The 18,226-nt window shown below is 38.1% G+C and overlaps 1 protein-coding gene across 4 annotated transcripts in view; it reads right to left on the bottom strand.

Annotated features, from left to right (window-relative positions):
• The window catches only part of LOC128514134 (dnaJ homolog subfamily C member 13-like), a 223,522-nt gene that overhangs the window by 137,307 nt on the left and 67,989 nt on the right, over positions 1 to 18,226 (bottom strand). For all 4 annotated transcript variants that reach the window (XM_053487837.1, XM_053487839.1, XM_053487836.1 and 1 more), the window contains exons 8-11: positions 13,714 to 13,809; positions 12,031 to 12,122; positions 6,021 to 6,187; positions 3,314 to 3,393 (exon numbers count right to left, since the gene is read on the bottom strand). In XM_053487837.1, the coding sequence (XP_053343812.1) occupies positions 3,314 to 3,393; positions 6,021 to 6,187; positions 12,031 to 12,122; positions 13,714 to 13,809 (435 nt within the window). The remainder of the gene's footprint in view (positions 1 to 3,313; positions 3,394 to 6,020; positions 6,188 to 12,030; positions 12,123 to 13,713; positions 13,810 to 18,226) is intronic.

The following is an 18,226-nucleotide window of genomic DNA, read 5'->3' as shown; positions in this document are numbered from 1 at the left end:
AGTAGTACAGCAGCTATGTTTATATCAACATGGGTATAGCATACACAAACTGTATCAGATTTATGCCTCATCTAAGCACAGAGACAACGCTTGTTTAAGTAGTAAATAACCTACTATTAGCCTCTGATCAGGGTTGCATCTCTTTGCTTGTGTTATTTGACCTTGCAGCTTTTGTATGATATAATCAGGGTTGCATCTCTTTGCTTGTGTTATTTGACCTTGCAGCTTTTGTATAATATTAGTTTTCACTGTTATATAACTGGGTGTCATCAGCATGTCACAGCAAAACCAAATAAGAAAAGCCAGCCAAATAAAGCTGAGGAATGTATGAAGAACATAAGAGACTAGATGTTAATTAACTTGCTTCTGTTTAATCCTGACATGAGGTTCTGGTACTAGAACCAAATACAACTTAAAGTAGGCTTTTCGATCACACAGTATCTCTGGATGACCTTAATGTTTTATAATTCATCAAGTGCAACAGTAAAAGACCTTTGTGTATAGATTCCAATTTTTTATTTGAAGCTCATCTAGATAATATTACCAGGATAGCATTTTTTTTCATCATATTGTCACTAAACGATGCAGAAAAATTAGTTCACACTTTTATCTCTAAGTTGAATGATTCTAATGCCTTACTGTCTGGATGTTTAGCTAGGTGCATAAACAAGTTTCAGCTAGTCCAGAATGCAGCAGCGAGAGTCCTCACTAGAACCAGAAGATATGAGCACATCACCCCTATCTTATCTTCACTCCATTGGCTCCCTGTGAAATTTCGCATTGATTTTAAAATACTACTCTTGACATATAAAGCATTAAATGGTCTCGCGCCGCAGTACCTGAGCGAACTGCTAGTGTCTTACGAACCACCACGCCTACTTCGATCAAAGGATGCAGGCTGCTTGTCAGTACCGCGTATTATGAAAAATACAACTGGGGGCAGAGCTTTTTCTTACAAAGCCCCAAAATTATGGAATAGTCTTCCAAATAGTGTTCGGGCCTTAAACACAGTGTCTCAGTGTTTAAGTCTAGGCTAAAAACCTATTTATTTAGTCAAGCATTTTTATAAATAGATTTGCCTTAGGTAAAGGAGCAGATCTGGGGGACTCATGGACGTAGAGTATTACGGTGAATTGGTATGTTTAGATGCCGTCTTCCTCACTCTCATTGATCACTCAGGTTTGTTGACGGTGAGGTGATTGTTTGCTTTACATCTCAGGAAGCCCTTATGTTTGTGTTTCCTTCTGGCTCTCCCTTTTAGTTATTCTGTCATAGTTAGTCTCTGCTTGCACTCCACAGTTAATATACATTCACATTATACATTGTGTGACTATGACCATACCTAACTGCCATCTCTTCTCTTCTTCTCTTTCTCCCCTTTTTTTCTTTCCTCTCTCCCCGTCTCCCCCTTTCACTCTTTCTCTCTCTCTGTCGAGCTACAGTACACATGTCGTTCCTGAGCTGCCAGTGATCCAGACTTCCTCTGCCCTCTGGACATGTCTGACCCATCCTGATGCCCCGCTTCTGATTGGAGATCTCGTCACATGGTTGCCCCGTGTGTCTCTTTGGGATGCGTCTGGTGTCTGGGGATGATTCTCTCTACCTAGAAGATGGTTCTGGCCTTGACTGGTGTTGGCAACTGTTTCTCTGTGGACTTGACAGTTCGATAGTTCAGGACTGGAACTTCTTACAAGTCTACTTGAGTCTTCAATAACATGGACTCCATATTAACATCAATTATCATCAACTATTATAGCTGAATTGCCTGCCACCTAACACACTGTATAAATGCAGATCATTTCCTGCTTTCTGTTTCACCCAATGAGGATGGGTTCCCTGTTGAATCTTGTTCCTCTCAAGGTTTCTTCCTATTACCATCTCAGGGAGTTTTTCCTTGCCACTGTCGCCCTCGGCTTGCTCACCAGGGACAAATCTGACCATTTTGATTCATACAAATTCACATTTCATACAAACTTAAATAATTCTTTTGACTGTGTAAAGCTGCTTTGCGGCAATGAAAATTGTTAAAAGCGCTATACAATTGAATTGAATTGAATCTTATACATTATGTGACTGTGGCCATACCTAACTGTTAGCTCTTCTCTTCTTTCTCTGTCAAGCTATATGAGCCAATCCTTTTCCTTGCCACCATTGTCCTCGGTTTGCTCATCAGGGCCAATCTGATCATTTTGATTTATACAAATTTTCACATTTCTTACATAGGACCATAATTATGTAAAATAATTGTGTGTAAAGCTGCTTTGTGATAATGAGCACTACACAAATAAAATTAAATTGAACTTGAGGTACACTTTTTCCAGGAACACTTCACTTGAGTGTTCCTGGACATATGTGTATTTTTACTAAATAACATCCTAAAGGGAAAAAAAAAAAAAAAAGTTTCCTTTCTTTATTTATGACCTTGAAAGTACTTCTTGTAAACTCAAGTATTCATGCTTTTAAGATTTTAAAAGTGATAAATTTGATACTGAATTTGATATTCAAAATACCTGTAGTGTTTTGAATATGTAATGTCACGTACCTGGTGTGATTTAAAACTTTTTAACCGTTGCTGTGATTCTGCCACATTAGACATTGTATCTCATGGTAATGGAAAAATGCTACCATGTCAAATTACCATTACTGAAATTGGGTTAAGAACTTTCCAACACAGTATTAAAACCTGGTAGGTTAGCGCTGAATCAGCGCTTTTGGAAAAATAAAAAAAGCCATGAAAACAAATCAAAGCTATATTTAATATTAAAACTAAAAGCATTTCTATACACAACATGCAATTAAGACTCATAGAAAAGGGAGTAAAAAGCTGTGTGGCCATAAAGAAACCAATTTTTTGTTATGCTAATTGAAAAAAAGGCTTTCATTTGACTCTTACTGGAACTCAATCAACTCTGGCCCATGCAATACAGGTGAATTTATATGGATGTACATATACTACCAGCATGTAATTAGTGGTGCTTGCAAAGCAAAGCATCACCTGCATTATTCTTGCAGGCTTCTTTTTCTTTTTATTCTTCTTCCGTACAAACTAGTTTGACATGTAACAAGTTTTGTACCATTTGTCGTAGACCCACTAAAAAGTCGTGAAATCGTGTGGCTTATTCTGGAATCGGGTGCTATGACCTCCTACTCCACCCCCACCCCCTTGCCCCATGTTGTCCAAATCATTATCATACAAAGAAATATATATGACTTTATTTTAATATTCAAAACACAACTGTTAAGATTTAATAAATTTGCTTAATAATTGAGTCAAATTCTGATTGCTATTTTGAAATACCAGAGAATAACTTACGTCTTGGGTGACTGCATGGAGAACTCCACTGTAGGAGATGTTGGCGTTGAACCTGAACACTGCATCAGCAAAATTTCCATCTATGTAAAATAAAACATAATAAAAGAAAAAGGTGTTAAAAATATTTATTTAATTTTTGTTTGCCACCTAAAGGAAACAATAATTGCTTATTATTATTAGAAGAAAAAAATTGACACCCATCAATTAAATATGTAACGTATAAAATAACTTTCAATTGAACAGTAATAGGTAAATACATAGTTAAAAGATTATGGCAATTATTATCAACTGTATTTAGGCTTTAAGTGTGGGGTTGACCTTGAATTTGTTACATTCCTGTTAACATACCCATGTGACCCCCATAGTTTTAAATATCTATTATAAACTTAGAAATTCCATTGCAACTACCTTAGTCTGACATCTCAGCAACATTGAACTATATATAAAATTCCACATATCTTATTCAAAATTCATATCATCTTTTTTTTTTATTTAATTTTGTATTCAAAACATTTTGTGTTTTACTGTGATAGATTGGTGATAGATGTGTACTTACAGTACATTACCTTTTATGGTAATTGTTTATGTAATGCATATTTAAATACATTTTCAAAAAGACAAAATGCAGTACTTGAATAATCATAAGCATGATCATGAAAGCCAAATTATTATTTTTTACCACAGTACTGTTTTCAGACTGTAACCAGACTGGTCAAAAGACTGATCATTTTCTATAACAGCATGGCTCTGATCGTAGTCCCAGGTGTAATTTAAAATCACAGGACTTAAACATTAACATACACCAATCATATGCATAGTATGCAGTTATTTCTATGCCAAAAACTGTTTTGCACTGTGTAATGCACTGCATAGCGTTCATGGGAGTCACTTGTCAAAAGAACGAATGATTCGGAGTAGAAGAGTCATTGAGAAATAATCGTTTAATTCTGTTTTCTGTGTACTAGCAGAACCCTTCAATTCGGTTTCCTGTACTGCACTGCACAGCATCTATGGGAGTCACGTGACAAAAGAACGAACGAAAAGACTCAAAGTTAGGGAGGTTTTGCGATGCTTTGCGCATGCACGCCCAATAGAAAATTAACGTATCACTCTCCGAGACTACTCGTTTATCTGAGTCATGTTAAAGATTTGTTCAAAAAGAACGAATCGTTCATGAACAACCCAGTACTACTACCTATCTCACCTACGCGGTTTCACACGGTGGCCATAAGTATGGTTCATCGTGTTTCCCCGCGAGTTTCCGCACGAAAAAATTAAACATGTTAAAAATTTTTTTGGAGGTCTCCGCAGAAGCTTGCAGACTCTGCAAAAACTTGCAGAACGTCAGTCAGTCACTCGCTTTTTTTGTTTGCGTTTATTGTGGCATAAGTTGATTATGCACCTGTTTATCAGCATATGGTAAATGTCTCTCACACATACTAAAAACTAATATACATTTACATTTAGGCATTTGGCAGACGCTCTTATCCAGAGCGACTTATAAAAAATGCTTTAAAGTTTACCCCACTGAATACATACTTACACTGGGTTAACTAGGTTAATAACTAAATGCCATTTAGTCAAACACAACTGGAAAGTGGTAATACATAGTAACATATGTATTATGGAAATACATAGCACTGGAAATACGTAGTACTGTCTGATCAGATACAGGCACATGCAGTTCTAATTGGGCTTTAACAAAGTATTCGATAATAAAACCTGCCGTGTTGTTTCGAACGGTTACACAGAGACTCTGAGAACAGAGCGAAAGCTGCCGAGGAGTATACTGGAAGTGTGTTAAGATTGAGCAATAAACCCCCTTACCGTTTACACTGTAAACTATGTATTGAATAACTATAACTACCTAACACTCTTACATGTGACTTTTATTTTATTACAGAAGAGTTGAAAGTCCTGTTTTTTTCTTAAGCGCAGTCAGTGTTTTTTGTTGGAAGAAAAAAAAAAAGAGACAAACATAATCTCAATTCCCATGGAGAAAAATCACATGGATTCACATAAATCACAGTGATTCACATTTTAACAAAATAAATATATTTAGAAATAGATTGAGAAATATGCTAAATCTCTCCATAACTCCAAGACACAAACATGACTTGGCCTCCAAATTCCCATAATCTCAGTATAAATGAGCATCTGTAGGATATGCTAAGCAAACAAATGTGATCCATAAAGAATTAGGATCACATTCCTACAGAAATTAGGTCCTGTTGCCAGATACCACAGAACACCTTCAGAGATCTTGTAAAATGCACATCAATAATAGAATAATATACTTTGTAAAGAGATGGTTATTTTATTCATCATTTAAGTCTCAAGTGCCACAGATTTGCAACAGCCAGTATGTTCAGCAACATCATTGGCAATTTACTGAAGAAAAAAAAAAAAAAAAAAAAAAAATTAACACAATCTAAGACATCCTGTTATTAGAAAATTAACATTTAAGTGGTAACAACACTTCCACCCTGCACTGCAATGCACCACATCACCCTGTTATTAAACATTTGCCTATAGTTTACTTCTTACTTATTATATACCTACGCCTTTAATGTGAAATGAAGATTAAATGCCTCTAGATGGGACCCGGAGATACTCTTCATCTCACATTAAATGTACATCATAAGCGCCCCTACACTGATGGGTTTTTCAGTTTTAAGTATTAAAGATTTTAGAACACTCTACATACTGGGTGGAGCAGCGAGGAATTTGAGATGGAGGCTCTCTACCTCCTCATCAACAGGCATGCTGAGAAGTCCCCAGCGCTGCCCTCTTTGAGTGGAAGCCATTTTTACGCACACATCTCTATTACCAGAAGCTCGTACACCATCCAAGAGACTGGCCATCAGAGAGTCCCTACAAAGAGACACAAAGAAAGAGAAATACAGTGAGAGAGTGAGAGAGAGTGAGAGAGTGAGTGTGTGTGTGTGTGTGTGTGTGTGTGTGTGTTGTTAGTTAGACTTAAACATGTACAGGTCACGTCTCTTCGTCAGAAGAGCTAAAATGCAAAACTGAAAAATTCTTCTTTTAGAACTCTTAACGAGGTCTGTGTTCCTCAAGTTAAATTTGTCATTTCTAAATTTAGTTTAGCTTTTGTAGTTCTGTAACTGGATCTACCAATAAACTAGGAATACAATGCTAACAAGCCATAGTAAAAAGGGGGCATATTCAGTCAATAAATTGATTCCTCTTCTGTGCTGCTAATAAATCCCCTGCTATTTCGCATGCATGGATTTAAGTCTGGACTGGGCCACTCCAAAACGTTAATTTAAGTTTTTTGTGGCATTTAGAGTGGGTGTGTTTTCGATCATTGTCCTGCTACATAACTAAAGAGCACTTCAGCTAGAGATCACAATCTGATGACAGATCTCCTTCAGCATTTTCTGGTAAAGCTCCAACGCAGTCCCGGACCATCATACTACCACCACCATTAAATGTTTAAATGATTGAATGTTTAAATGATTAGATGTTTAAATGATTAAATGTTTAAATGATTAAATGTTTGTTTCATGAAATGCTGTGTTAGTTTCACGTCAGATGCACACCACAGAATATTAGCCCAAAAGTCTTGGGGATAATCAAGATGTTTTTTGGAAAATGTGTGAGACAAGGCTTTGGTCAGAAGTGACTTTTATCTAGGAACTCCCCCATGGATGCCATTTTTGCGTGGTCTCATGTCTTACTGTTGAATCATGAACATTGAGGCAAGTAAGGCTTGCAGTTCTTCAGATGATGCTCTGCATTCTTTTATAACTTTGTTTTTTATGGGGGAGTAGATGACTTTCACATAGGTCCATGTAGTTTTGAGAAAAAAACCTTTATTAAATAAAATCATCATTTACAAGAAATTATTTGTGTTTACTCATTTTTTTAATAAATATTTTAATTTTTCTGAATCAAATTTGCAAAAATAATTAAGAAGAGGCAAATATGGAGAGCAGCAATATGGTTTTATGCCTAGAAAGAGTACATCAGATGCAGTATTTGCTTTGAGAATGCTGGCAGGGAAGTACAGAGAAGATAACAGGGAGTTGCATTGTGTCTTTGTAGATTTAGAGAAAGCGTATGACAGGGTGCCAAGAGAGGAGCTGTGGTATTGTATGAGGAAGTCTGGAGTGGCAGAGAAGTATGTTAGAGTGGTGCAGGACATGTATGAGAGCTGTAAGATAGTGGTGAGATGTGCTGTAGGTGTGATAGAAGAGTTCAAGGTGGAGGTGGGTCTGCATCAAGGATCGGCTCTAAGCCCCTTTTTGTTTGCTCTGGTGATGGACAGGATGACAGATGAGGTAAGACAGGAGTCTCCATGAAATATAATGTTTGCAGATGACATTGTGCTCTGTAGCGAGAGCAGGAAACAGGTTAAGGAAAATTTGGAGAGGTTGAGGTATGCTCTGGAAAGCAGAGGAATGAAGGTTAGCCGCAGCAAGACGGAATACATATGTGTAAATGAGAGGGACCCAGGAGGATCGGTGAGGCTACAGGGAGCAGAGGTAAAGAAGGTGCAGGATTTTAAGTACTTAGGGTCAACGGTCCAGAGCAACAGAGAGTGTTCAAAAGAGGTGAAGAGGCGGGTACAGGCAGGTTGCAATGGGTGAAGAAAGGTGTCAGGTGTGTTGTGCAATAAAAGAGTATCAGCGAGAATGAAAGGAAAGGTGTACAGGACAGTGGTGAGACCAGCAATGCTCTACGGCTTAGAGACAGTGGCGCTGAAGAAAAGACAGGAGGCAGAGTTGGAGTTAGCAGAGCTGAAGATGTTGAGGTTCTCTTTGGGAGTGACAAGGATGGATAGGATCAAGAATGAGTTTATCAGAGGGACAACCCACGTTAGATGTTTTGGAGATAAAGTCAGAGAAGCCAGATTGAGGTGGTTTGGACATGTTCAGAGAAGAGATTGTGAATATATCGGTAGAAGGATGCTGAGGTTGGACCTGCCAGGCAGGAGGTCTAGAGGAAGACCAAAGAGGAGATTTATGGATGCAGTGAGAGAGGACATGAAGTTAGTTGGTGTGAGAGAAGATGAAGCAGAGGATAGGGTTAGATGGAGACAAATGATTCGCTGTGGCGACCCCTGAAAGGGAACAGCTGAAAGACAAAGAAGAATTAAGAAGAGGCAAATACTTTTCACAGTTCTGTATATATGACAAAAAAAAACATCCACTACTTTTTGTTCTTTTTTGAAACCTGTGCTTAAACATGACGTTCAGGTTTTTTCGCCTTTTATTATGATATTTTTTAAAAAGTTATTTGCGTGGCCCTTTCTACAGCTTGTTGTTAAGTCCTGCCGAAGGGATCCTGACAAACTGATTCCTCATTCACAACTGTTAAAAAGAAAAGCATACTCAATGCTTTCATTGGCTGCATGCACAAATTAACACATAAATCCTCTTACTTCTGAGGGAATGAAGACGCACCAGATGTTTATTTACAGTGAAAATATTCCAACATTAAGTCTTCTATGCATGTACTAATAATTTTGCATTAAATTGCTTTCTTAACAAGAGAACTTTTTGTGCAAAAGTTTGGCACAAAACTAGTCCCATACGGTTTGTCTCATTCTTGATCCTATTCATTCTGGTCAACTAAAAAAAAAACCTCAACACCATCTGCTACCTCCAGCTCTGCCTCCTGTCTTTTTTTTTTTTTCAGTGCTACCGTCTCTAAACCATAGAGCATCGCTGGTCTCACCACTGTCTTGTACACCCTTTCTTTCATTCTCGCAGACAATCTTATCAGACAACACACGTGACACTTTTCTCCACCTGTTCCAAACTGCCTGCACATGCCTCCTCACTATATTTCCACACTATCCGTTGCTCTGGACAATTTACCTCAAGTACTATAACGAGTTTGATGCATGGCCATAAACACAGACACGAGGCGAGGTCTTAGGGGAAAATTATAAAATTATAAGAAAAATTAATAAGGAATAGGGTTTAAGGAAGGAGGAGAGAGAAAGAAGGAAAGAGAAAGTATGTGATGGTCGAGTGTGCAGGTGCAGCTCTGATGGCAGTGCCCAGCTGGCATGTGGGCACATGCGGCGAGCGATGGCTGTGCGGAGAGTGATAAAGTGGGCCCGCGTGGGAAGTGGCTCTTGCGACTCCATTGGCACTCTACTTCCCGGTGACCTAGCCAGCCGGCCCCTCCCAGCCCTCCACTGTTTCAGACGGGAGTCCCCCTCAACGTCCAATAGCTGGGTGGCTTTCCTGATTGGAAACAGGAGCCTTAAGGTGGATGCATAGCAGCCTTTTCCCTCTTCGACAGCAGGATCCCGAAGGCTGGCTTTGTGCGGGAGTGCCGTAAAAGCTTCATGCGGCTGTACTTCATGCAGCAATCAAAGGACTGCTTTTAATTTCGATTTCTTTGAAGTCCCTGGGTCGTGTTACATTACCCCGCATGCATGCCACAATTCCCTGTTTTCCAGGTCAGTCACACAACTCTGCTTCAGATCAGGGCAATAGCAGACAGATCAGACCAGACCTCGAGCTACACTTACAGAGTAAGCTACGAGCGACAAAAGATTGATCATGACCATCATAGACACACACCATGACAGTACTTAAAAGTCCTATACCTTCTTTACTTCTGATACCTGTAGCCTCAACATTCTACTTCGGTCCTTCTCATTCACACACATGTATTCTGTCTTGCTGCCGCTAACCTTCATTCCTCTGCTTTCCAGAGCATACCTCCACCTCACTAGATTTTTGTCCACCTGTTCCTTGTTCTCGCTACAAAGCACAATGTCATCTGCAAACAGTCATAGTCCATTGAGACTTTTGTTTAACATCATCTGTCATCCTGTCCATCACCAGAGCATACAAGACAGGGCTCAAAGCCGATCCTTGTTACAGACCCATCTCCACCTTGAACTCTTGTGTCACACCTATAGCACATCTCACCACTGTCTCACAGCTCTCATACATGTCCTGCAACATTCTAACATACGTCTCTGCCACTCCAGACTTCCTCATACAAAACCACAGAACCTTTCTCTGCACCTCGTCATTAATTTTCTTTAAATCTACTAAGACACAATTCAACTCCCTATTACCTTCTCTCTACTTCTTCATCAACATCCTTAAAGCAAATACTGCATCTGTTGTACTCTTTCTAGACAAAAAAACATATTGGTGCTCACCTCTGCCCTTAACCTAGCTTCCACGACTCTTTCCCGAAGCTTAGTTGTACGTCTCATCAGCTTAATTCCTCTGTAGCTGCCACAGCTCTGCACATCTCCCTTGTTTTTAAAGATCGGCACCAATACTCTCCTCCTCCAGTCCTCTGGGATCCGCTTTCTCTCTCTCCAAGATAAACAGACTAGTCAGAAACTTCACTGCCACCTCTCCTAAGCACTTTGCTGTGTTTAGCTTCAATCTATTATAACAATGCTAACATACTAGAATACTAGGTTGCTAATTCAGCTAACTTAGCTTTATTTAGTTCTTACAAAACAGACATGATAGAAAATTTAGCCTCGATAATGGTCACATTTTAAACTCTCTAAAAGAGCTACCATTAAAAATGTCATTACAAATTAACAATTAAAATCTGCAAACAACAGATCCGTTTATACTAAAATTCCTTATTTTGTTTCCAATAGGATATTTTCCTCCCCAGCCAGCCACATGTTCTGCATTTTGACAAAAATATTGTGGAAAAAGGGGTGTGGAAGAGTTCATTTGCTTTTAAAGCTATTGTAAAGTAAAAACAATAGAATAGATCTGGAACAGGGATTTTCAAGCCTGCCTGAATGCATTATCTAAGCCGTTTCAGCTGAAACATGACAGACACATCTGGAACCCATGTTTCTATGTACTGTATAATGTAAAAAAACTACATGTTATACATTTGTGCATTTACACAACTTTGTGGGAACAGCAAACTGGCAATTGGTGCGATAGTCAGGTTTTCACAAACTTTTTATAATATGAGTAAACCAATGTAATATGCACAGGGTGCTCACAGTTAAACAATTGAAGAACTGGCCACCACATACTATAGCCTTGAGAAAAGTATTAAAAACTTTGCAATGTGCTGCAAAAGATGCTATGGAGTATTTTGACTCTCCTAGAAACAGTAAATACCTTGGTCATAAATTGATGAAACTTTGGATAGGAGTAAACAGAGACATTGCATTAGGTTGTTGAAATGATGCCATGGCAAATGTGCACTGTAAAGATGGATAAAGGTGATTCAATGAAATAAGTGAGCATGCAACTTGTAAAAAATAAAACATTTAAAAATGCCTCTTACCTTTTGGGTAATGGCAGTACACATGCATCCAAAAGTATTTAGAGCTCCATTTTAATACAACATTTTTTTTTATTACAGCTGAAATAAACTGTACTGCCCTGGAACTAAATACTGTAAATAACATTATGTAACAAAGCTGTATTAATACATTAAAATTTATCAAATTGTAATGCTTGTGTAATGCTAGTTAAATGCTAGATGTAGATAAAATAAGGGGTGCCCAAGTCATATAAAGCTAGAAAAGATTCTTCAGAAAAGACTTGTGAATGTTAGAAATTTAGAAAGAAATTCTGAAAAAAAACTGATACAAATTCGGAATTGGGGGAACTAATGTTTTATGGCTTTTAGAAACGGTAGTACTTAAACTGAAATTAAAGCATGGGTGAAAAAACAGAGACAGGGGAGAAGAGAGAAAAACAGGGAGAGTGGAAGAGAGACTGTGTTACCTATCTGTGGAGCAGTACTTGCGTATTTGTCCTCTGATAAATTCGACTGTGAATATCTGAGGGTTCTCAGCATCACAGATGAGCGCAAAAACCTGAAGTGACACAATTACACAAGATTAATAAATAGTCCTGCAGAACATACCCAATAATAAGAAAGCAACAGCAAGTTTATTATTAACTGTATGCTTAAAAACTATGAAATAATTAAATATATATGAAAATAAAAAATACAGTGGAGTCTCGGATTAACGCGGTTTACGAGTGTTCCGTAAGAAGAGTAAAGATTTTTAATAAAAATTTAACTTGAAAAAGAGCATTGTCTTGGTTTACAAGCACCGAGTATAATGTTTAACGCATGCGCTTCTTGTTTTGTCAGTAATCACAACTGAGCCAATGGTTTTTCTCTCTCTTGCGCTGCGGAATCGTCTCCCCTGCTGGGTCTTAGTGCTCGTCTCTTACTGGTATAATTAACATCTGTGCACGAGTGTACTGTTTACTATAACACTGACTACGTGTGTGTGTGAAACATATTTATTTTTGTGTATGGAAGCGCGTGTACTGTTTCTTGTAACACACGTGTGCGCGAGTAAGGCAAAAGAAATTCTCAATATAGAGGTTAAAAATCAATTTTTTTCCTCATCACGGTGTGTGTCTGTGTGTGTGTGCATGTGCGAGCGAAATTAGACACTGTGCCAGCTGTGAGTGTGTGTGTGTGTGTGTGTGTGTTTGTGTGTTTGTGTGTTTGTGTGTGTGTGTGTGTGTGTGTGTGAAACCCCCATTCATAAACGTACACAGAAAGAAGGCAAAAGACACATTCTGCTCTCCGAAACTCTGTCGCAAATCTTAGAGGTAAGGTGCTGGGTCATTTGTTTAACTTTACAGCAGTGATTGTTAGTTTTCGCTTACACGAGTGTCATTAGTGATGTTTATTGCGTTTTTTTTATTTATTTTTTTAGATAAAACAGTGTAACGTTGATTTATGACCGCTGTTTACGGAAGTGTAGTCAGTGCGGGAGATGCATTTTGGGTAATGCAGTCCGGTGTGTGAGAACGCGAAGGCGAGATCTAAGCTAGGATATAGAGCCTGAGTTTTGTTCTTCAGTATTTTTTTTTTTTGTTGGATTTAAGTGCAGGATCCACCCGAAAGTTTGTACTATAACCTGACAATGCAGAAAATAAAAGAACGGAGGCATCGACCAGTTTGTCCATCTCATCATTACACGAGCATGAATTGACGGGCTGTTACGCTGTCGCGAGCAACATTAAAATAAAACTGAGAAGCTTTAATAATTTAGAGGAGAACAACAGTCTTTCCGTTAATGTGTTTGAGTGTGTTTAAACTAGAGAAGAAAGTTTTAATGTGTAATATGAGTAGGGGCTGAAAGCAAGAGTCTCCATTTACTCTAGCCTCACACACACACAGACACACACATTTGCAACTGCGACAATTTTCTGAGAGAAAGGTTGCGCTTTCTTACAGAATTGCAAGGGGGCCAATATTTTTGGCCATGACTGTATAAGGTAAGAAGAAGATACATGTTGATACATTACATATTGAATTGCATTAACTACATTTATTTGGTATAAACTTGCAACTAGAATTGAAAATATAAAACGATTTATATAATATAATTTTATATTTATATAATAATTATTTGCTCCTTTATAAACAGTATGGCTCACCTCTCCAAAGGGTTTTATGGTAACGATGTTGTAGGAGCCAGGGTCTCTTTCTACCAGACATGTCTCTGTGAGAGCCAGGATTCTCTTTACAGGCTCCTGAGGGAAAAAAAAACAGCACATTAAGCTTTATGGCCCAAAATTTTGACTATAATAATATGTCAGTAATATGGTGGTGTGTTATTATTTTGACTATAATAATACACCAGTATTGTGGTCCACCATAATCTAAAATTTTAATTATTACTGCTACGCAACACTACTAACGGACTATAAAGCACCAACATCCGGTATGACAAACGCGGACGTGTCTCTGGCAGACAAGCTGAACACCTTTCTATGGTCACTTTAAGGCTGCAGCTCCCACTCACCTGGACACTAGGAAGGGAAATTATGATAAAATGCTCTTTGTCGAATACAGTTCAGCATTTAATATCATCTGAGAGTCAGCCCATCTCTGTGTCAGTGGATCTCCAATTTCCGAAGTGGCAGACCACAGGCACTAAGTGGACACGTCTCAGCCTCCCTCACTCTCAGCACTGGAGCCCTCCCAGAGTTGTGTTCTCAGCCGGCTGCTGTACTTATTGTACACGTATGACTGCGTGGCCACTACCAACTCCACCCACCATCATCAAGTTTGCTAATGACATCAGTGTTTACATCATGCAGGACCCGTCATGGTCCTGTATTACATCAACACCATAGTGAGAAAGGCCCTGCAGCATTTCTACCACCTCAGACGCTTGAGAGACTTCAGACTTACATAACATAGAGAGCATCCTGACGAGAAACATCACGACCTGGTTCGGGAACAGCACCATGCAGGACAGACTAGCTCTACAGAGGATGGTGCAATCAGCTGAGCGCATCATCCGCACTAAGCTCCCTGACCTACACTAAACCTACAGCAAACGGTGCTGGACCAAAGCCAGGAAGATTGTAAAGGACATCAACAATGGACTGTTCTCCCTGTTGCGGTCAGAAAAGTAATTTCGCTTCCTGAGGGCCAATACAGAGAAACTAAGGAAACTTCCTATATCCCGCATGCGATACGGTCTCTAAATCAGAACACGACAGAGGACTAAACCTTTTTTTGCACATTACACACTTATGGACAGTGGTCTTTTTGCACTCATTCTGGACATTCATGGACACTTTTGTTCACTTATGAACAACCTGCAAATTCATAGCCATCTACACATATTTCTATAAATGTGCCCGTTGCACTTAAGACACTTTCATGCATATTTGCACACACCCCAGGACATTTCTATTTAAATCCCACTTCATCTTGAACAGAAAATCATTACTTTTCCATATTTGTACAGCTAAGTTTTCTTACATTTTTCTTAAATTTAATATTTTGTCTCATCTTCTATAAGATATATTTCTTTCCTTAACTAAAGTTATTTTTCGATTTATTTCATATTTATTTTCTATTAATAACCTTTTTATTTTTAAGGCCATGGGTGGTCGTTTAAGCATTTCACTGCATATCGTACTGTGACTGTGTATGTGACAAAATTTTAAATTAATAGTTATCAAAAAAATCCTTAGCAACAAAATGTTAGAAAAAAAACATACACCATATGAAAATCTTAGAAAAGGAACAAAAGTGGTAAAATGTAAAGTGTTTGCAACTGATGATCAAAGGTGACTGTCAATGAATGGTTATGACTATAATCTCAATTTCCTGAAGGAGAGGAATAAGGTACAGAACAAGGTACAACACATATCGTATAGGAGATCACATCTACTCATGTCCTTACGAAAGACATCTCTATGCATGTATCTTCATTCATGATCTGTTTAGAAATTATATTTTCATACATGCACACATTTTGGATGGTCATAAATAATGGAACAAATGCGCAAGTGTTATGACCTGGGGTTGCTTCAGTTGCTCAGGTCTAAGCTCAGCGACATTATGTGCCTAAAAAAAGTTAGCTGAGAACCTGAATTTACTGAATGACCAGGTTATCAAATCTATGTAGTTTTTCTCCCACACTGAAAAAAGGCATCAGTTGTTACCACTTTGAGAAACGACACTCCTGGGCAGTAGAAATGACAGGCATGACAGCCTAGTGGGGCGCACACAGGCAGTATGAGCGAAGCCAGCATTGAAACACTTGCAGGTTCAACAGCCCCAGAGGCACCACAGTAATCATAGACGCCATTATCCCAATTAACTGTAAAAAAACACTCGCTTAAAACAGAGCGAAGCAGCACTGAAGTGCGGCTTTTCTGTACTCTGACACAAAAAAGCACATCTTTTCTGTGCTTCGGCTGGTAACGAAACAGATCAGATATCTCCAACTTTTCTGCATGTTCACTGAGAAACCCAGAACCTAAATAAGACAGAACTAGCACTGTCTCTCCAGCTGCTCTCTGGAGCTTGCTATTAGTGGCCAGTCATCTTAATAGGCAACTATGCGAATGCTTCCCTGCCCAAGGGGAGGCAGTGCCGCTTTTTTCACGTATTTACTAAAGTACTTCCATTTTACGTTTTTTGACATTTTACTTAAACTCTACTACATTTTCCTGCATTGCACATTTTACTTACACATTATGCAACTTGGGTTATTCCTTTTTACTTATAAGCATGAAAAAATGTCTAGTAGTGACAGGGCACACTATGTGTTTTATATTGGCTGATTTACTTTGACCTGTTGGTTGCATCTATTAGATGGATTTACCTAGAAAACACATAGCATTACCATTATACGATCAGTGTTAAAGCCTATAATAATAAGTACCTGCAAAAAAAAAAAGGGCTGAATCTAACTCATTAAATAACTCACCACTGCCTTGAAAAAGGGTTGAAAAGCAAAGAAACCTTCCACTGCGTATATGTTTAAATTAAATGTTGTTACCATAATTACGTTGTGTGCATATCTAGTTAGTTAGCCAAGTGATTGTGTGCAACCAAGGTTTTATAGGAAAATATTAAACCTTATCCCCAAAATCCTAAAAGGTTGTTTTATCATAGTACAGAGAGTGTGCCAGTTAAAGTGGTAAATTACCTACTACTGGCCTCTGATTAATGTTGTGTCTCCTTGCTAGCATTGCTTGATCTTAGTAGAACTTTTAATACCACATACTTTTCTCATTGACAGATTAGAAAATGTTGCAGGGATTAGAGGAATGGCGATCTCCTGGTTTAGGTGTTATTTGACTAACCATTATCAGTTTGTAGATGTAAATAGAAACTTTTTTTTCCATATCATTTTACTTTTATTGTTTGAAGTAGTAAAAGACTTGTGTAATTACTGATTCAACTCTTTCATTTGAAGCTCTGGTAAAAAATATTTCCTGGACAGGCTTATTTCATCTTAAAAATACAGTGAGACCTTCAATTGCGATTAACTTGGTCTGTAAGCGTTTTGCAAGACAAGCTAATTTTTTTTATATACTTTAACTTAAACAAGTGAGATCTTGATATACGAGTACTGTATGTATACACTTTGTCTGCCACCTGTCACATGATCACGGGTTCTTCTCTCGCGTGCGCTGTGTGATTATAGGTAATTGTCTCCCATGTTCGGTCTCAGTGTGCATGCATTTTTCATATAGTCAGCATCCGTGTTTACTATAACATTGTGACTGTGTTTAAGTATTTTTCATTATTTTGTGTCATTATTAAGTGTAGTGACTGTTCTATAGTAAATGAACTGCATTAACAGCTTTGGGGAAGTAAAAAATAGGTTAAATAGGCTGTAGCAGTGGGGAAGATTAATCTGTTAATGCACAAAAATGCAATGTCACATTTCTGTAAAATACACAATGGAAGCAGAAGCAAGCGTTTCCAGAGTCTCTGACTCTCTGTCAGAAAGCAGTGACCCCATTAGTGAGTGAGTAAGTGAGTGAGTGAGTGAGTGTGTGTGCGCACGCATGTTTGCAAAAGTATTTCTATTTTTTCTATAATTATTATGCGAATCATCAAAGTTTTTTTTTTTTAAAGCGCAAAATAAAAAAAAAAAGTGTAATCCTAACTATTTCATTTTTTTGCAGTGCCCAGCCAATCCAGTTTACTTATCCAAATCTTCTTGAGTGTATAACACAAAATATAATTTTTTCTTATTAGAAACTTAATATATCAGGGCACTGAGTTGAGACATGAATTTTGTTAACACCTGAAATCTTAATAAAGGTTTAAAAAAAAAAAAAAAAAAAAAACATATACACATACATATATATATATATATATATATATATATATATATATATACATACATACATATATACATACACACACACACACACACACAGTGAAACCTTAGATTGCTTGTCTTGCGGAACACTTGCAAACCGCGTTACTCATGTATCACACATGCACTTCTTGTTTTGACAAGCGTCATGGGATCACAACTGAGTCAACAGTTTTCTTTTCTCTTACGCTGCGGAATTTTGGGTAATCGTCCCCCCGGTTGGGTCTGAGTGCGTGTCTCTTACTGAAATAATTAACATCCGTGCACGCGTGTACAGCACATCAACAGCACATAAACAGCACACGTTT

The sequence above is a fragment of the Clarias gariepinus genome, chromosome 26 (genome assembly GCF_024256425.1).
Source record: "Clarias gariepinus isolate MV-2021 ecotype Netherlands chromosome 26, CGAR_prim_01v2, whole genome shotgun sequence".
Taxonomy (NCBI): Eukaryota; Metazoa; Chordata; class Actinopteri; order Siluriformes; family Clariidae; genus Clarias; species Clarias gariepinus.
Note: the sequence above shows the minus strand (reverse complement) of the source record. Positions and strands in the feature narration are given on the sequence as shown.